The sequence below is a fragment of the Bos indicus genome, chromosome 8 (assembly GCF_029378745.1).
Source record: "Bos indicus isolate NIAB-ARS_2022 breed Sahiwal x Tharparkar chromosome 8, NIAB-ARS_B.indTharparkar_mat_pri_1.0, whole genome shotgun sequence".
NCBI classification, from domain to species: domain Eukaryota; kingdom Metazoa; phylum Chordata; class Mammalia; order Artiodactyla; family Bovidae; genus Bos; species Bos indicus.
The window spans coordinates 98,862,263-98,882,865 of NC_091767.1; the positions used below are offsets into that span (position 1 = coordinate 98,862,263).

The window sequence follows — 20,603 nt, forward strand, 5'->3', positions numbered from 1 at the left end:
GTGTTCATTCCAAAGCCCCCAGTCTGCTCCTTGTATTCCATAGATGTTATACTTGATAACGTTTGCCTTTCCTAAAACAAAAATCTGAAAAATCAAAAAAAAGCTTTTTGGTGTGAGCGTCAATCTTGAAGGTACTCCTACATATGTTAAGTCTTCAGCTGTTTTTGTCCTTCCAAATCAACTTTACAATGATCATAGCAACCAGTAAGTAGTAAGTCACGTGCTTTGACAGTAATGGATGTTTCTTCTAACGGATGATGTAGGAGCAGGTTCAGGAAAAACAGTGGTCAGAAGAGATAAAAAGATGGCATCTGGTTTTGGTAAATAGGGAAGATGCTGAGGTGGGAGGGGCAGGGGTCTCCAAGCCTGGCATGACCTTTGATGGAGCTCTGTAGACACTCCTCCAACTCATCAGTCCTGGGAGGCGAGAGGACAGATGTTGCTCGTTTTCTATTAATTGCATCCCACAAATCTCCAAAGAGGTTGCACGGCCACTGGGTGAGGATGGGCACGAGGGACCTCCGTGTGCTGGGAAGTTGGTTCTCAAAGGACAGTTCGCATCACCACTTAGCTCTTATCCAGGGTTGACTGTACTGAATGCATTCCCCCTCCCTTGCCTACACAGAAAGCTCAACTCGGGAAAAAGCATGAAATGAGCCACAGGTTACTCAGGAAGGAATGACCCTGGGGCAGGGCCAATGAGTTCCTTAGAGGAGAGCGTCCTGGAGGTGGTAACGGATTTGGGCCTTGTGAACCCCAAGTCTGGGCTCCTTTACGTGAGAGACAGAGGAATGCCGTACCTCGGCCGAACACAGCATTGAGGCAGTTTGAGGCTGGTGATCAACGCTGGCAAATGGGTCACGAGGAATGGCTCACACTGTGTGGCTCCTGAAGACAAGAGCTCCCATTGGAGGCTGGGTGGAGAACTGGGTCACACCTGGTGAGTTCTGACAATAGGCTTTCAACACAGATGCTAATCCCAGCTCTATCTCTGACGGGCAGGGTGGCACTGGGAGAGTCCTGCAGCCACTGAGCCTTGTTCTTGCCACTTACAAAAGGAGTGATTTGAATAATTCTGCCCCTATCTGTCTCACAGAACTGCTGAGAGAGTCAACTGGGACGACACATGTGAGACGCACTTGGTGGATTCCAAAGTGCTATAGAAACGCTAATTATTAAGTGTGATTTTACTACAGCTGGAACCAAATGCTTTCTGGAACACATTTGTAATTGTTTACTGAAAGCCACAGGAGGGACAGGGGAATTCCATTAATGAAAAATGCTTCCAAGCAAGCTGTTCTGAAAACCAGCCTGTTATCATCGCAAAAGGGATTCCATCCACAGCCGAGATCCCCCAGGGCAGGTCCTCTGTGCCGGGGAGAGGGTGGCTTGGGCCCCTGCTAGGAACCAGGCCCTGCCTCTTGCTCTCAGACACAGCCTCCAACAGTCAAGCTGCCACCTGCCGAAGGCACTGGAAGAGCAGAAGGTGGGGAAACAGAATAGCCAAGACTCTGGAGTCAGACAGCGCTGGGTTCCACTTCTTGTATGGATGGGGCCAGTTCTTTAGACTTTATTTATAAATGGTAATAGTTGTTACTTTTTATTGCACTCTGACCATGTGGCAGACAACACATTAAGTATTTATCTCCTCTTAACCCTTACAACTAGCCCATGACAGTTTCAGGTGAACATTGAAGGGACTCAGGCATACATATACATGTTTCCATTCTCCCCCAAACTCCCCTCCCATCCAGGCTGCCACATAACCTTGAGCAGAGTTCCATGTGCTATTCAGTAGGTCCTTGTTGGTTATCCCTTTTAGACATGGCAGCGTGTACCTGTCCATTCCAAACGGCTGAGTCCCTTCACTGTTCACCTGAAACTATCACAACACTGTTAATCGGCTCTTCCTCAAGAAAACAACCAGCCATGAAATACCCAATTTACAGATGGGGAAGTAGAGGCCACAGAGGTTAAGGGTCATGCCTGAGGTCACACAGGAAGCAAGTGGTAGAGTCAGGATTTAAAGTCTTCTCAACTCCACGTGGCTGGACGGCATTTCAGATCTTTCTTAGCTCTGATGTCATGCTATTCTAACAACTCTCATGTGGAAACAGCAGTTATATAAGGAGATTCCCAGGGGGCTCAGTGGTACTGTGAATCTGCCTGCCCACGCAGGAACACTGGTTTGGTCCCTGGGTCAGGAAGATTCTCTGGAAGAGGAAATGGCAACCCACTCTAGTATTCCTGCCTGGGATATCCCACGGACAGAGGAGCCTGGCGGGTTACAGTCCATGGGGGTCGCAGAGTCAGACACAACTGAGCAATTGAGCACACGTGCATATAACTACATGAAGGTTCTATAGTTGTTAAGAGAACAAGTTGAGTTGAGCCTGCCTGGGTTCCAATCAGGCTGTGCCATTTACTGTGAGAGAACCTCTCCAAGACTCTGATCCTTCATTTATACAAATCTGTATACAATAGTGATAATGACAGCACATACACGGGCTACTGGGAGAGGATGTCTATAACGCCCTTGGCACATGGTAAAGGCACATTCAGGGCACCTTTTGCCTTCCTCTGGTATTCCCCTCCTTCGGCAGTTGTGTAAGACATCTTCCCCCACCTAGAGCAGTGGTTGCTGAGTTTCACAGTCTAGGATTCCTTAGTGGGCAATGTGGAGAGACTTAAAGTCCGGGCTCCATGGATCCCACCAGCTCCATCAAAGAGCAGCTCTGCTGTTATTTGTTCCACATTTCGGAGTGTGGAAAAAATTAATTTATTTAAAAAGAGGGTTTTCCTACTTAATTTCTAGGAAATGTTTTGATTAAATGAATGAAATGTGTACATACAAGAAAAAAAAAATTCTATGTTCTCCATTTCTTATTTCTTCTGTAGTCCAATTATAGGCTCTAAAGGCAGGACTTAGGTGGGACAGTGGTTCTGGTATGATCTTTACTCTCCCATCCTCAGGATCAGCTTGTGCATCAAAGCCTCCTGGTGAACTTATTAAGAACCAGTACCCAGGTGCCCTCCCAGTACGGCTGATTTGAGTAGCTGTGGGCTGAGGCTGTTTAACAGTCTCCTCAGGTGATATCCGGTGGCTCAGACGGTAAAGTGTCTGCCTACAATGCGGGAGACCTGGGTTCGATCCCTGGGCCGGGAAGATCTCCTGGAGAAGGAAATGGCAACCCACTCCAGTACTCTTGCCTGGAAAATCCCATGGACAGAGGAGCCTGGTAGGCTATAGTCCATGGGGTCGCAAAGAGTGGGACACGACTAAGCGACTTCACTTCACAGGTGATATCCACACAGGTGGTCAGGGTGTCACCCTGTGGGAAATACTATTCAAAACCACAGGGAGGCAGGCGGATACTTCTTGCTAAAGCATTTTTTTAATCTTCCTAATGAATTTCAATGAACATTACTGCTCAAGGAAAACCTCTTAGGGGAGTCTCACACGGAAAACACGAAGGGGGGAAGGGATTTTCTGGAGCACCGTTGAAGACCAGGCGCCATCTTTTTCCTCACCGAGAGCCCACAGCGCCTCCTTGTGGGCAGTCTGATCAAAGAGACCTGGTTCAGCCTGGGCGAAGAGCTTCCATCACCTGGAGACGTCTCCCAGGATTCTTGAGTGCCGGTCACCCCAGGGAGGATTGTTTGCCTACCTGACTGAGCCTATGAGCTTAGTCTGCGACCATCCTGGGATACCCTCCCCTCCACACTTAATCCTATCCACCCTCTATTAATACTACATCTTATCCTAGAGGGCCTCCTGGAAACCTCTCACCTCCAGTTCTTACAGAACATACATTCTGTGGAATGAAACCTTGGTCTTCAGCTGCTTCTGGGACTCATGATACATTCCCACCAATATACCAAAATTAAGACTGTAAGCTTCTTGGGGCCAGAAATCCCCCTTCTCCTTCCCTGAATGTGTTCCTGATCTAGCATCTGGCACATGATAAATATCTAATACACACTCGCTGGATGAATGAACGGACGACTCCAAAGTGCCATTCCCCTTTGACGTTTCCTTCCAATTCCCTGCTGATAGAATAAAACTGATATGTTCTGGCTTTCAAGTGCTCCTTGTTTTAAGTGTTTTAATACATGTTTAAAGCTGAGTCGCTTTGCCGTGCACATGAAACTATTACAACTATTAATTGGCTAAACTTCAATATAAAATTAAAAGTTAAAAAAAAATCAGACACATCACCCCCCACCCCCACCCAAAAACCTGAGTTTTAGTGTTTAAAATGTATGTCTCAGTTTTGAGGTTTTTTCAGTGCAAAAAGTCTACAATTTTTTTTTCTCTTAAAAGTCTTAAGCCTACCTGGCCTCCTGCAGGCCACTGGAAAAAAGTTTTTATCTTTGTATTAATAGATATTTAGTATATATTCATCAATTCTATCTTGAAATGCTGGACTGGAAGAAGCACAAGCTGGAATCAAGATTGCCGGGAGAAATATCAATAACCTCAGATATGCAGATGACACCACCCTATGGCAGAAAGTGAAGAGGAACTAAAAAGCCTCTTGATGAAAGTTAAAGTGGAGAGTGAAAAAGTTGGCTTAAAGCTCAACATTCAGAAAACGAAGATCATGGCATCCAGTCCCATCATTTCATGGGAAATAGATGGGGAAACAGTGGAAACAGTGTCAGACTTTATTTTTTGGGGCTCCAAAATCACTGCAGATGGTGACTGCAGCCATGAAATTAAAAGACGCTTACTCCTTGGAAGGAAAGTTATGACCAACCTAGATAGCATATTTCAAAAGCAGAGACATTACTTTGCCAACAAAGGTTCGTCTAGTTAAGGCTATGGTTTTTCCTGTGGTCATGTATGGATGTGAGAGTTGGACTGTGAAGAAGGCTGAGCGTCGAAGAATTGGTGCTTTTGAACTGTGGTGTTGGAGAAGACTCTTGAGAGTCCCTTGGACTGCAAGGAGATCCAACCAGTCCATTCTGAAGGAGATCAGCCCTGGGTGTTCTTTGGAAGGAACGATGCTAAAGCTGAAACTCTAGTACTTTGGCCACTTCATGCGAAGAGTTGACTCATTGGAAAAGACTGTGATGCTGGGAGGGATTAGGGGCAAGAGGAGAAGGGGACAACAGAGGATGAGATGGCTGGATGGCATCACTGACTCGAAGGATGTGAGTCTGAGTGAACTCTGGGAGTTGGTGATGGACAGGGAGGCCTGGCATGCTGCAATTCATGGGGTCGCAAAGAATGGGACACGACTGAGCGACTGAACTGAACTGAATCTTACTATTCCTACCCTTTTATCCTGATTTCAACTTATTTTTTGTCTATGTTATCTGTCAAGGCTGTTAAGTTCAACATTCCCTACTGATTTTTTGGGTAGGGTCAATTCACCTTTCACTTGTGGGTTTTACTTTCTACTGTTATTAAATACACATTGCTCTAATAATGTATTTTATTTACATTCTTTTCCCCTGTTATAAAATAAACCTCTCTCTCACTCAAAACTGTGCTTTGCATCTTTCTTGTTTGATATTCACATTACTTATGCTTTCCTAAATCAATATGCAATCATAAACATTTGACAAATTCCCTAGTTTTGCTTCTGTGACTCTTCCCTTTATATGGCTTTCCAATAAACAATGCAGTGCAGACTTCGGCTTTTGAATCTGACCTGAGACTTTGCTAATTTATGAATCCAGACTGTGTATGCTGTCATTAATCATGATCAACTGTCTTCCATCGGCCTGTTTTATGCTTTCTCTGTTCGCTTCTGTTATCTTTAACTGCATGAACTACTCTGTCTTCTCCCACTTTGAAAAAATGTGGAAAATAAATACGTTCTATTTATATTCTGTTAGTGGTCAGTAAAACTGACTTGAAAACCGAGCCTCCTTGAGTCCTACTTTATTTTGCAGTCTCTGTGTGTGCCTTTGTCAACAGCCTCAATCCCATGAGCAGAGGTGTCTCCTGGGGAGGGAAGACAGGGTCTGACTTTGATCCCCACTCGTGTCCCCGAGGTTCTGGGGGACTTGAGAAACCCAGCCCCTGCGCCCTCATGGGATGGTTTCAAGTGCTCCAAATTACAGCGTGCCTGGTGGGGTCAGGGCCTGGCTCCTCCGTCAGCCCTCTGCACTCGCCCACGCTGCCTCTCCACCACCTTCGACTGTGAGTGTTCTGAGCTTTTGTGTTGGCAGCTAAACATGCTCAGAGTCCCACCTCCTCAGTTTCTGACACATTTCTCCATGACTACTGATCGTTACTAGAACAGGAAGGGGAGTCAGAGTTCAGGGATGGGCCATGGCCCCCAGCCACACCGCCCCGGCTTTCTCCCGGAGGCCCTGAGCCCCTCAGGGTCCCTCGATGAGTCTGGCCGACTGGTGATGACTTGGGCAGCCCACCGAGACCCCAGGGGTCTCTTACCTCAAACTGGATCAGCACCGTCCCACTTTCGAGGCCCTTCTTTAGCTGCTCCATGGACCCCTCCAGCGTGTCCCCCGTCTCTGGACACACGGGGAAGATGGCCTCAGGGAAGAGCTGGTTCAGTTCATCTTCAGATTTGATATCGGCAAACGAATGGACGGCTGCAGTGGACAAGAAAGGGTGAGTCAGGGTTGCCCAGCCATGCGCGGGGGATCGGTTTCCTCCCCCTCAAATTACACTTGTGACACCTGAATGCAGACGGTTTAAAACATCTTATTAAATGATTAAGCACATGGTAATCATTTTCACCAAAGATACTACTTCCCGTTGAATGATTCAATATGTGCTAATTATACAAAATGACATACTAATTTTTCTGGTTAGCCTTAAATGATGGTGTTTAGGACTCAAGAGGTTTTTGTCAGAGGTAAGAGGAAGGGAACACATGTCATTGAAGAGAACACACCTTCTCCCTTTGCTTTCTCCAACCTGATTATTCCCTTACCCATGCTATTCTTTCCTTCTCAGGTTCCTTTCATTAGTGCCCTTCAAACAGGCATTTTCCCAGGAAGCTGGTATGGGGTCTGGCGCTGCCCACACCCCTGTCCCACAGAGCTTGGTCAGTTCATCTCTAACTCAAGGCTCTTGTTAGGTGGGAGGCTCTGGAGTAGACATCTCTTAGCTTCTTCTTCAGAATTCTCCCTTCACGTTAGACTTAATATGGGTAAAAACCAACAGAGCACCTCTTCCTCCCCACCATGCACACCACTTCCCCAGCCTCACGTGCCTCTTTCTGTCCACCATCACTTCAAACTTTGGGATCATCTCTGAATGGCCCCTTTCAACCCAGAAAGAGAAGTCACTCCCTTACTCCAGAGCCTTCAGTGACTCTCTACTGTCTTCAAGGTAAAAGAGAAGAAACAACTTTTATATCTTGCCACACAGTTGAACTGAATCCTCACAGCGCTGACCAGTATTCCCACCTTATTTAGTTATTTATTCCCACTTTACAGGCTCACAGGAAAAAGAGTTGTCCAAGGTGACCCAGCCTGCCAGGGTGGGACCCGGGGATTCAGTCTACACGTCTGACCCCAAAGGGCACATTAGTTTCATTGATCACAGAAGCTCAGATTCTTTACTGATTTTCATGGGTTCTGTAACTCTCTCTGTTACTACTATTTTTTTATTTAAATGTTTATTTTAAAAATGAACTTATCATGACAGCTATAGAAAATCAGCGGCACTGCTCCTGCAACTCCACTAGTCTACAAACATCTCTGTTCCTCACCTCAAACAGGTGCCAGCCCCTTGCCATGGGTCGGTGGAGGATGCCCACCCAGGGCCTGGCCAGAGCGCTCAGAGGCCACTTCCCCTCCCCCTCCCCCAAGGCCCCGCCCCTTATCAGCCAGCTGGCACTTCACGTGATGGACAGGCTTGCTTCCAGTTGCTGGGTTCCTTCCTTCTCTACCATCACATGGCCTTATGGGACTCACAGCAACTTACTTAACCTCTCTGTGACTGTTATCCTTGTTCGGGGATAAGAATACCAACCTTATGAGATCATCGTAAGAATGGAAGAGGATAATTACGCAAAGCAACTAACACCATGCGGGCACGTCACTCAAGCTGCACAGACATCGGCCACTGTCACTAGTGACACCTACTGTGTGCCCAGGGTGGAGCTGGGTTTGGTGGAGATGGGTGGTGGGAGGAGCTGGGTTGGGGGCTGGAGAGATTCGGGAGGACCTCACGGAGGAGGTGGGATGAGCGCTGGCACTGGGAGTTTTAGTGGGAACAAAGACGGCGGGTATGTGGGGGGTGTGGGCTGTGCCGATGACTATGAGTCCAGACGGAGATGCAGGGCCAGGGCCCGAGGCATGTGCTTCATTTACCTTCAGTGTCTGAAAGCTGGGAAGGAGGATTTGAGGACTGGGCTTCCTGCTTTATAACAACAACACTAATAGTAGCCGTAGTCAACAGAGGATGCCCTTCCGACACCCACCCAGAACCGGGCAGCATCTCTGATGCTTTCCAGTATGAGCCTCATTGTATCTTCACAGGGATCCCGGGAGGTAGCGACTATGTCATCCTCATTTTACATTAGAGGAAACTGAAACATAGATTGGGTAAGAAATCTGCTCAAGGTCCCGGAACCCAGGAGGAGGCAGAGTTAGAACAGCCTTGAGGCAGCCAGGCTCAGGCCCCATTCTGCTAAAGCCTCTCCAACGAAACCAAATGCACATGAATGAAATATAACCCGATCCTTTGAGAAAGGGTTGAAAATGCAAATGAAGGCAGAGGCAGGCAGCTAAGAGGGGTGTGTGGAGGGGGGCTAAGACAGACCCAAGGAACAGGGGACAGGAGTGTCATGTCTTGTATTGAAAGTGGGGGTGGGGGGTGCTGCCTACCTGCAGAGGACTGGTCATGAGGGATGCGGCCCTGTGGGGCCACATCTCCACATTTTCAAGTGAGAAGTCAGCCAGCGGGTTGTTTCCCATCGGGGGAAAGTTCTTGATTTTCCGATGCTGGCTACGAGCACAACATCTCGAAACCAAGGAACGGGCCCAAGAAGGCCCTCTTCGCTAAGGCTCCTCTCCCTCGGGGGCTGTTACCTTTCCTCCTGATCACCAGGGCCAGCTCCCGCGTGTGCGACTCCCGGCTGGCTTTGATGAACATCACCACTTGGTCATGAGTGTGTTCTGAGATGTCCCGGCCGTTGATTAGCACGATTTGATCCCCTTCGTTCAGCTTAGGAATGCAGGTGTCTGCCTGCACGCAGGGGAAGAGAGAGTTTCTTTCGTTACCATAACATAATCCTCAAGAGGAGAACCTGGTGCTTTCTGAGCCTGGACACTGGAGACTGCGACCAAGTTCTGCTTTTCTCCCCCTGGCATTACCGCCTTTATTTTTATTACAGCCACTGCTATGTTGACATGGTAGCTAGTGGTGGGATTTTAAAGAAGTGCTACTCAGAACCTACATTACGAATGAAAACATTTCAGAATAAAGTGAAAAAGAGTACTGAGGCCATTTCTCTATGGCAGCCAAGCTTCACTTATTACTGTAATGTCAGCATGACTCTAATACCTCTATCTTCTGTTTTTCTAGATGTTTTGTTAGAAAATAATTTGTCAGCTAAAAGCAAGTATATAGGTATCTTGTGATGGAGAAAGCCTTTGCAAGCATAACCCCCAAGGCACAAACCGTTATGGACAAGAAGCCGTGCAACTGATTGATAGGCTTCTTAATTCATAGAGGCCATAAGCAGTAAGAAAATGTAAAGCACAAGCTTAAAGACAACTTAAGAGTAAAACCCCCAAATGGGTCCCTTTCTTAGGAGGTACAGGGACTCTTTGGTGCTCAATGCTTAAAAAAAAACAAATCATCTCCTAGATGCCTAGAGGCCCAAGACCCACGAGCCCACTTAGAGCTTGTAGAATAGTGAACTCTATGCCCCAGTTGCCTTCCTGTGAGCAGGACTCCTACACTTTAATGTGCCTCCCAGCCACCTGGGGATCTGGTTAAAAATGCAGATTCTGGTCCAGATGGTCTGGGGTGGGGGTACGAGAATCTGCATTTCTAGTAAGCTTCCCAAGGGATGCTGGTGCTGCAGCCTCGGGGGTCACACTGAGCAGCAAGCTTCTGGAAAATGCTTTCTTCCTATCTCTATGCATGCGCTGACACACACTCTATGCTGCCAGTAAAAAAGAAACAGGACACAGAAATAGAAATCTGTTCCATTTACGGGAAAACGGATTTGGGAAATTACAAAATACATGTACTTACAGGTGACTCTGGGTTTATCCTTGACACCACGAGAGGCATTTTTTGATCCACTCCTCCCTGTAAACGTATACATTAAAAACCACTTGAGTTGTTCACAGCACCAAAGACATGCAGGTATCTCTGACACAAAGGGAGGGCTCAACTTTGACTTAAATGTATTCTACTCCCAAGGGCTGGTACCTTTTAGAATGATAAGGTTCCAGAGGCTATGGGTCTAGTGGGTCAACCAGAAGGCCACTCAGAAGCCTCCCAGTGCCATCCCCACCATCCATGGACTAAAGATGCATTCTGAAGCAGGCTCCTTTCAAAAAATGCAAACATCCTCAGGAAAAAGACTCTAAAAGCCCAGCCCATAAGCACTGCTGGGAGAGGCGCTTACGCTGGAGGGGAGGAGCTGTGTAAAGGTCCCAGACTGTGAGGGCTTCTGACCTCTGAGAACTGGCTGTCAGCGGGGCTGCTGGGCTATCAGAAAGGAGTGTTTGATGGCAGTTGCGGGGTGCGCAGCGAAGATCACCTGCCCTCACTCTGCTCTAAAGCTGATAAACCTTTTCTGGGAAGGGCCAGATATTACTTTTTGTGGCTTGTGGGACAGAGGGCACTCTAGCACCTCTGCCATTGAAATGCCAAAGGAGACATAAACCATTTGTAAATGAATGGGGTGTCTGTGTTCCAATAAAACTTTATTTGTAAGAACAGATGGGATTGGGCCTGTGGGTCATAGTTTGCAGAGCCGGCCTAGAGGGAAACAGAGGAGGTTATGGCCCTGCACCTGAATCCCTGTTCTCTCTTAGCAGTGCTGAGGGGTTCCCATCTCTCCGAGCCTTGTGTTCAGTCAGTCGTGTCCAACTCTTTGCGACTCCATGGACTGATGCTAGCCAGGCTCCTCTATCCATGGGATTCTCCAGGCAGGAGTACTGGAGTGGGTTGCCATTTCGTCCTACAGGGGATCTTCCTGATCCAGGAATTGAACCTGCATCTCTTGCATCTCCTGCATTGGCAGGCGGATTCTTTACCACTAGCACCGCCTGGGAAGCCCCTTAGTGTGCATCTATAAAATGTTTCAAAATACCAACTTCACCACTTAATAAAAGGACTCAATAAGGGGATATGAACAATCCCCTTTATATCCTCAATAAGGGGATATAAACAAGTACATAGAGTAGGCACTTGGTATGAGGCAACTCCTATGGCCCCATTGAAAAGCTCCCAATTCTGAAGGCCAAGCCAATTTTCCTACACAGCCTTAGGTCTATGGCACATTTGTAATGGAAGTTTAAAAGTCATCTAAAGAATGCTTCAGAGCATCACACGTCCTTATAAATTACACACAATGTACCTTTAGATTAAATCCAAATTTCCCATCTTCATCTGGCGTGATGCGGATCAAGACTAAGTAGCCGTCACCATCATTCTGGAAAATGTCAGAAAATCGTCAATTACGTTACTTCTTTCTCCAATGATTGGTGATAACCTAATTCCTTTGAGTCCTAACCACTTAACTGCCCAAGAGGCAGCCCCACACAGGAAGCCCGGCTGGCTTGGCCCGCTTTGGCCACAGCACCTGAGCCCCGCCCCCCCACCTTGTCACAGTAGTACTGGCTGGAGTCCTCGGCGGAGCCCCCTTTGGTCACCCTGTGGAAGTCCTCTAGGAACTGCTGGTCGACGCCATCTGGGGAGCAGGAGCCTGGAGCATTTGAAGATGGAGACACAGAACTGGATGACTTCTGGGTCAGGCAGCTTTGTGCTGGGCTGTTCTCGGATATACTCCTTCATCGTGGGGGAGGAGGAGATATTTTAATAACTGGATTAATATTTTATCAGAGCACACAATACTGACTGCTGGAGCCTGGCATCTCATGGCTGTCACCAATCCTTAGAACTTTTAGAGGGGCTCTGAAGGTCAAGCCCAGGGCTCGTGCACACCCAGAGTCTACTGGCTGCCCACACCCCCAGCTGGCCTCAATAGCATCAGCTTTTAGTTTTGGGGTAAAGGGGAAGGAGGGCAGGGCAGTACCAAGAACTGCTGACAACTCAGCAGCTTTAGAAGGGTAACAAGGGACCTGTGCCCAGCTACTCTGGTGCTTAATTATTTAAGCTCACTCAGATGTGTGGGTCTCCACTGTTGAAAGTTTTTCCTTCCATCTCATTCCTGCTCATAACTGTGCTTCACAGGACAGTTTGCTACCCAGAGGAAATGGGACTGACTCTGCACATTCAGGACAATTTATATCAATCCGAGTTTACATTATTCACCTGTGACATCCACTCATCGCTTCTGCTGAGATCATAGGTTTTATTTTTCTCTAATACAGGTCCTTCTGTACCTTGGAGCTGCACAGTCCAATATGGCAGCCACCAGTCACAAGTGGCTATTTAAAGAAGTGAAGATTAGAAAATTCCTCAGCTGTGCCAGTCACATTTCAAAAATGCCCAACAGCCACATGTGGCTAGAAGCTCCTGCACTGGACAAGACCAGTCACAGAAGACTTCCACCACTGCAGGAAGTTCTACTGGATGATGCTGTCTTTGAGAAGTGTCAAAGACCTCTAGGGTCATCTGTTTCATTCCCATGTCACAGATGAAGAAACCGGTTAAGAGGCACTGAGTAACTTGCCCCAGGTCACACAGCTTTCTCCTCACCCGCCGGGAGTCTGATGAACATGAGTCCCTGAGCACCTCTCCCCTCTCCCAGCCACCGGATCTGCTCCTAAGACCATCCTCCCCAACCTCTCAGGGCTGCAAGGATGAACACTGCGTAGCGCACACAACTCCTCTGCATCATGCACACCCACACTAGACTCCTTCCAGGGCCACAGATTGAGCAAAAGATGCCTTCAAAACACCTACAGAATATGGGGCTGTCCTCACGTTGCACAGACTCCTGCACATTCTGACCTCACTTCAGGTTAGTGATGGGAAAGGTGAGCAGACAAAGACAGTGAGACAGACAGACAACAGTCACTGCTGCCTCTTACTAAACCTGTATTTCAGGTCCTTTTCCAGGGTTTTTTTTTCCATTAATGGAGTACCTCTCTGTTTCCCAGAAAGTTTAAATTAGCTTACTTTAAATATAAAATCTGTATTGTTTTACTCATATAAAGTGATTCACAATCACAATTCATCTGAATACAAAATTTCGGTGACAGAGTAGTGTAGAAATAGAGGTATTTGCAAGAGAAGAGCTTGAACTTAAGGTGCTCAAATTGCCGGTTAAGGGGTATTATGGATGGGAAAGCATTTCAGAGCGAGGAGATTTTGGACTTAAAGCTGTGTACTAGTGGGATGTTTTCAGGCTGAAAATAAATGACTTTAGTTAACAGGAAACTAAAAAAAAAAATTCTCCTCAAGTAGGCAACTTTTCTGTTTTCATGTTTCTAAGAACACCTCCTAGTGGCAAAAAGGGAGACATGACGCTACTAAACAAGATAAAACCCAAAGGATTCAGGAAACGCTATTTCCAGCTAGGCGTGGAACTGAACCTCTAACATGAAGCTGCCGACAGCATTCATACTTCAAGTATTTGGAAGAATCTGGAGATGAGAGTGATGGAAACGGTGACGACATGCAAACAGAAGAGCAAGGCGACACAGCAGAAGAGGTCAGGCTTCTCAGTAAAGTGTGATTATTTTTGTATTCATCATATCTAACTTCTAAATTCTGAATTTTGAAATATGTCATATAGAATTTAGATGACATTCTATAAGGTTTTAAAGTATTTTTCTTTTTCAGTATAATGGTCTATCCAAAACAACCCACGGTACTAAAAATAACATATTCAAAGTCATTATGTCCCCAATCCTATTTTCTAAGTATGGGCGGAGATGTTACTTTTAGATGGTAATTTATTAAACATGACAATATTCTTTTTGGCTGAGCCACCACGTACAGACGTTCCCTGCAGGCTGCAGTAACATTCGGCTCAGCGGGGAAGATGGACAGACAGATGGCGAGGAGGACATCAAATGATGAGACGCAACCAGAAGGTGGCAGCTGGACGCAGCACAGGGATGCCACGAGTGAGAACCCCAGGCTGAGCAGCCATCCTCCCCTCTTGGGGCAGGACGTGAGGTGTGACTGACCGAGAGACAAGGGGGTCCACCGAGGCTTAGAGGGCAACTGTGAAAGGGGCCGAGAAAGGCAGGGAGAGAGACCGGCAGCAAGCGGTTTGTCCCAGAGTCAGGAGAAGGGGCAGCCAGAGCAGTTGGGGAAGGACTGGCCACCCCCAGCTCCCGGAGGAGAAAGGGGCAGAGACAGACAGACGGACTGACCGGCAGACAAACGGGTGCTCGCCCTCAGAAGCCGATGCTTCAGAACTGTAAACGCAGTAGGCATCGGAAACAAAAGCCAGGACAGAGTTCATTTCTCTGAAGAGAAGCAAGGTTAAAGAAAAAGTTAAAATGGCAAGATTTACCACGTGATATTTTCTATACCACTCTTTCCTAAACTTTAGGAAATTCCAAAGACCACCCCCCACCGCCCCCAAACCTGTCAGCCAAGCCAAGCTGTGCTCCCACCAAGGGTTTCACAGTTCTCACTGGGGGCGCCTGAGAGGAGGCGCTGGCTCTGGTGGGTGACAGAAGTGGGAGCTGTTCCGCATGGCATTTCTCTCCCAAGTCTATGGGCTTCTCAAGCTTGGGAGAGACCCTAGTCCTCTGTCTGTTCCTCCCCAAGGGCACTTAACACGTAGCCAACTCATCCAAATGGATCCTGATGTAAGGTGCACTGAGTAACAGAAAGTGTCTCCGTAGTTCGGGTGTTTGTGATGTGGAGACACTGTTTTATTTCTGCAATACACGCCAAGGGCCCAAGATCAAAACTTCACGTAAGAAGTAGCAGAGGTGGCGGAGGGAAAACGGGTCAGAAATGCTGCTTTCTGAGCTCTGTCTCATCACTGATGGAGTCACAGGTCATCCATCGTCCCCAGGCTGCCCCCTGGTCATTGTGATACCTCAATAACAAGAAAGCACTGGGTATATTTTGGTCAGTTTGTGCTTGAATTTTCTGAGAATTTCTCACCCACATACACCCTGCAGCAGCACCTACCACAGAGAACTGCTAACGGAGGACAGTTAACCAAAACCTGTCGCAGTAAATCTGTGTGAGTCCTTGGTGTGCAGATCAGACGCTGTGTCTCATGTGATGTGCGGACCTGCCAGGAAGTGGCAGAGGAGACACCCATTATGAAAACTTGGGAGCTTGTCTGGGCATTACCCAAGGGCTGCATCCGGTTTCATGTGACCATGTGTCTGTCTGTCCATCTATCCACATAGTCATTGTATATCTAAGTGCCAGATATCATGCCAGGTCTGGGGGAAGGAGAGGTGAACAGGGTACTATTTCTGCTCTCCAAGAGCTCACTATCTGTTTTAAGGTACAGCGATAAGTCAAATATTATCATCACACTCTAAGGGAGATGCTCAGATGTCTGGGGAGGCCAGGAGAGACTCCACAGAAGAGGGGGCAGAGACAAACTAGTAGCAGTTTAGACAGGTAGTCAGGAGGGAAGAAGAAAGTATTTTAGATAAAACTCTAATTTAAAAAAAAGCAAATCTGCAGCATTTGCAGAGGCATGAAACTTTGAAAAAGCACAGAAAAGAAAAGTAGGGGAGTGATGTGCTCGGGATTGAATTTCAGGAAGATAAGCCTATTACCCTTGTTGAAACTCCAATACTTTGGCCATCTGATGCGAAGAGCTGACTCATTTGAAAAGACCCTGATGCTGGGAAAGACTGAGGGCAGGAGGAGAAGGGGACAACAGAGGATGAGATGATTGGATAGCATCACCAACTCAATGGACATGAGTTTGGGTAAACTCCAGAAGTTGGTGACAGACAGGGAAGCCTGGCATGCTGCAGTCCATGGGGTTGCAAAGAGTTGGACACGACTGAGCAACTGAACTGAGCCCTTGTTAAGGATGGTCTGGAAGGAGGAGGAGAGACCAAAGACAGGAGGATACTTAGAACACTGCTGCAAGCATCCCTTTGAGAGATGATGGCAGTTATACATGGGCAAGGCGATGGGGAGGATGGTGAAGGGGTCCATGTCAAGAGATGTTTGCAGGAGAGAAACTACGGGTGAGGAACTGGATGATGCAGGAGCAAGAGAAGTTGTTGAGGATGCTTGACGTTCCAACAGGTACCAAGAGGGTGGTTCTTGAACACGGCCTCACCAAGACACAGGAGCAGCCGCAGGCTGGACAGAAGATGATGAGTTGAGGCTGGGCCAGGCTGGGTTTAAAGTAGTCATCAGATGTCCACATGCAAGCGGCCTGAGACCAAGAGAAGGGCAGGCAAGGTGCAGGGAAAATGAAAACAAAACTCCTGAGAAACCCTGTCACTGGCTGGTCTCCTGCGGGGAGACACAGTCTGGAAACCAGGCTGTCCAAGACAGCAGGCTGCCCCATGGCAGGAGAGCTGCCCGTCACTGGCTGGGTGACCAGGTGACAGGGCAGAGGGAATTCCTACCCCTGGTGATGCAGCTGAAGAAGGGGATACCTAGAGTTCCTTCCAATGCACAGAAGCTATTTTAAAACATTTTAAAAAACAGTGGTGAAATACACATGAAGTTTACCATCTTAACCATTTTCAATACACTTCACGCTACAGATCAGTGTATTCACATGGCTGTACGTACAGAAGTTTGGAAATAAAAGCCGACAGCTGCCCTGTGTCCCCAGAACAAGGCAGGCTCTGGAGAAGGAAATGAGAAAATGGCCAAGACATCATGGGGGCTGAAAAGTTCTTCAAACACAACCCTCATCTGCCCTCAAAGTTGTTTTCCTCCAGCTTTCTGCTCCGCAAAGTCGTTCTCTCCTCTGGGGCACTCCCCCTCCTTTTTTTTTTTTTTTAATTTCTTCCCTGGGTGGCAGGTTGTTTTTGTTTTTGGTAACTTCTTTCTCTGCAGATTCTGGCCTTGGCTCTGAAGCAAGGCAAGGAACACAGAATGGCTGAGGGGTAACAAGAGGACCGCCTGCTCGGGCACAAAGCAAACTGCCAAGGACTCGTAACTATAATCATAAACTTTGCCGCGCTGCTATAAATACGCCACAAACCACAGTGACTCATCTGCGAGGACAATGTTCAGAGAGTCGGAGCTATGCCTCTGGGTTGAGAGCCAAAGTTGAATCACTCTCTTCTTCCTTTCTCTCCTTCTTCCTCTTGTTTACATGGGTACAGAACACTGCACGTCATCCTTCTTTCAAAAGGAACTCTCCTTGCTGTCTGTATTCATCTGATATCTCTGACAGGATATTTCTTCTTGCCTCTTAACACGCCAATTTGCTATATAAAACATGTTCAATGCTTCTTAAACATTTTGCAAATACTGCAGCCGACCCTGGGAGTCCGTGGATTCAGCTAATTGTGGATCAAATTAAATCCAGAGTTATGAAGGATCAGGGCTTCCCTGGTGGCTCAGGGAATCCTGAGAGAATTTGCTTGCAATGCAGGAAACCTGGATTCTATCCCTAGGCTGGGAAGATCCCCTGGAAGGGGGAATGGCTACTGACTCCAGTATTCTTGCCTGGAGAATTCCATGGACAGAGGAGCCTGGCAGGCTACAGTCCACGGGGTCACAAAGCGTAGAACATGACTGAGCGACTAACACTAACACACATGAAGGACCAACCATACTTCACCATTTTACGAGAGATTTGGGTGTCCATGGATATTGTACCTTTGAGGGTCCTAGAATCAATCCCCCTGAGGTACTTTGGGATGACTGTACTCACTGAAAAGACCACCACAGTTTTTTCACCAAGTACAGACCAGCCTTCCCTTCCTGCTTTGGGCAATGGAGGACCAATGGAGGCCTGCTGCCTCTGAAAGCTCAGCAGAAGGTGGCTTCCTGCCAGTGGGACGGGATCCCCTACCTATGTGACGTGCTAGGGGCTGAACTTGTTTCAACTGTTCATCCCACTTGCAAAGTATAGCTGCTAACTGGACTCGGTGAGCTGTCTACTGTGGCTCACCTGGCAAAGCCATGGCGAGGTAGGCTGCCTCTGAATCACCATTATTTGCTACTTTTAATGGTTCACTGCAAAATAGTGTCCCAGGATGATACACCTTCCTAGGTCTCACAAAGGAGTTTCAGGAAGAATTGATGGGTGAGCAGGGCCAGGAATTACTTAAACCAAACAGGGCTTGAGGAAGTCAATTTTCAATGGAGTTTTAATAAACTTAAATTCAAACAGCCACGTGTGTGTGGCTGTCCTGGCCTGTGAAGGTCTGGATGCTCTGTAATTCCATGGTGGGGTCACAGACCGCACTTAGGAAGATCTGAGGTAGGACCTGTAATCAGGCTTCTCAGAAACCGCTGTTTTCCTAAACTCTCTTCTCCTTTCATCAAACGGACTGAGCCCCACAGTGTGCTGATGAAGGTTGATAATGTGCTATTTGCTCAGGTGGCCTGAGGTCCCTGAAAGCAAAGACTTGTCTACTTCACCTTCACGTTCCCTCAAGGAGCAGCCAAGGGTATAGAAAGTGCACTCAGGACTCAGCAACGAGTAGAGCCCTTTAAGACGTCCACGTACCCACAATGAGCAGAGGACATCCATGTACTCGTGGACAGAATCCATCTCTTGTCCACCTGCCACCCTGGAAGTGTGCTATATCTGTGTCGTCCCATTTGGTAGCCTCTATCTACATGTTGGAGATCCAACCAGTCCATTCTGAAGGAGATCAGCCCTGGGATTTCTTTGGAAGGAATGATGCTAAAGCTGAAACTCCAGTACTTTGGCCACCTCATGCGAAGAGTTGACTCATTGGAAAAGACTCTGATGCTGGGAGGGATTGGGGGCAGGAGGAGAAGGGGACAACAGAGGATGAGATGGCTGGATGGCATCACTGACTCGATGGACGTGAGTCTGAGTGAACTCCGGGAGTTGGTGATGGACAGGGAGGCCTGGCATGCTGTGATTCATGGGGTCGCAGGGAGTCGGACACGACTGAGCGACTGATCTGATCTGATCTGATCTACATGTGGTCCAGAGCACTCGAGATGATGTTTGTGTGACTGAGGAACTGAACTTACATTTTATTTTACATTCAATAATTTCAATCTGAATAACCACACGTGACTAGAGGCTACTGTACTGGACAGTGCAATTCCATGATGGGACTGCAAACCACAACAGGGGGGTCTGACACGGAGGAAGGTGTGACTGGGCATCTCAGAGCCCTCAGTCAGCTCCTAAACCTCTTCCTCCCTTCACCAAAGCGACATAGCCCCTGACAGGCTCATACTGGCTCAAGTCATGCTCGCTTGGGCTCCTGCCTTGTGGGACATGCACAACCACTGTGCCCCACAGAGGAACTCACACCCTTCCACTGTAGCCTCAACGGCGCTGTAAATTGGAGCAAGAGATAGCGATCATTTCAACAGAAGCATCATCCAAGCTCAGGTCACAAGGAAATAATGACCAGAGGATTATTCAGCCAGAGGTGTTAAGAACACAGATAAGCTGGAAACCATGTTTGCTGCGGTCAGCGACAAGAGAGAGAGAGCAATCTCACACTTAAGTGTGAAGTGAGATCCGTGATTCACCTGTGATGCCGAGAGAATGGTCAGGATGCAGTTAAGGCTTTAATCCTAGGAGTTAGAGTGGTAAAAATTTACAGATTAACCGAAGTGCGTTCTTTTAATCCTCTGCTGTCAGGGGAGGCATCGTATGTTTCTACATTTTGGGCACAGCATGGGGCTAAACAGAATGGATACCCAGTGACCATGGTTGACTTCCTAAAAAAAAAAAAATGATCCATGCCCATCACACTTTGTCATTTATGATCTGTGTCTTGTTCCCTTCAAAAAATGATTTGAGAGAGCTTACTCTAAAATGTGCAGACATGGTAGAACAGTGAATTCATTAAGACCAGAGAAAAAATAAGACTCATTAATAAGACAGAGAAGAAAGCTTAAGGACTATGTCAGAAATCTGGGCTCTGCAAAGCTAATGCAACAGAGTCTGACATGCAGCTCTGAGCTCCTTGCTAGTCAAGCGAACAGGGAACAAGTAAATCAGATATTATCTTACTGAATAATAAAAGGACTCAAGGCAGTATTTTAGGAGAGACATATTTTTTCCTGATCTTGAAATGTGAAGGGAGTTTGTCACAAAAGAAAAAAAAAGGACTATGGGGACATAAAAGAATTTGATGCAAACTGTCCTTGACAAAAATTTAACAAAGAAAATCCGAGATGCTGAGATGTTCTCTGCGCGTGTTTTTTTTTTCCTTTATTCTAAATATTCATTAAAAACCAAAGCGAACAAATGCCCTGAGGACAGACTGTGGATCTGAGAAGGTTTTCTGTGGGCAGAGAGAAATGAGCACACTTTCAAGGGTGGGGAATCTTGCAGCGGACGAAGGCTGACAATCTAGAGACATACTGCTCTAGTCAACATGCCCTCAAC

General features: G+C 47.2%; 1 protein-coding gene across 7 annotated transcripts in view; it reads right to left on the minus strand.

The window, feature by feature from the left end:
* The window catches only part of PTPN3 (protein tyrosine phosphatase non-receptor type 3), a 167,643-nt gene that overhangs the window by 23,084 nt on the left and 123,956 nt on the right, over positions 1-20,603 (minus strand). For 4 of the 7 annotated variants that reach the window (XM_070795247.1, XM_070795249.1, XM_070795250.1 and 1 more), the window contains 6 exons: positions 14,464-14,559; positions 11,776-11,962; positions 11,532-11,606; positions 10,196-10,252; positions 9,022-9,178; positions 6,410-6,570 (listed from right to left, as the gene is read on the minus strand). In XM_070795247.1, coding sequence (XP_070651348.1) covers positions 6,410-6,570; positions 9,022-9,178; positions 10,196-10,252; positions 11,532-11,606; positions 11,776-11,962; positions 14,464-14,559 — 733 coding nt within the window. The remainder of the gene's footprint in view (positions 1-6,409; positions 6,571-9,021; positions 9,179-10,195; positions 10,253-11,531; positions 11,607-11,775; positions 11,963-14,463; positions 14,560-20,603) is intronic. The other 3 variants (XM_070795248.1, XM_070795253.1, XM_070795251.1) reach the window with 3 other exon arrangements.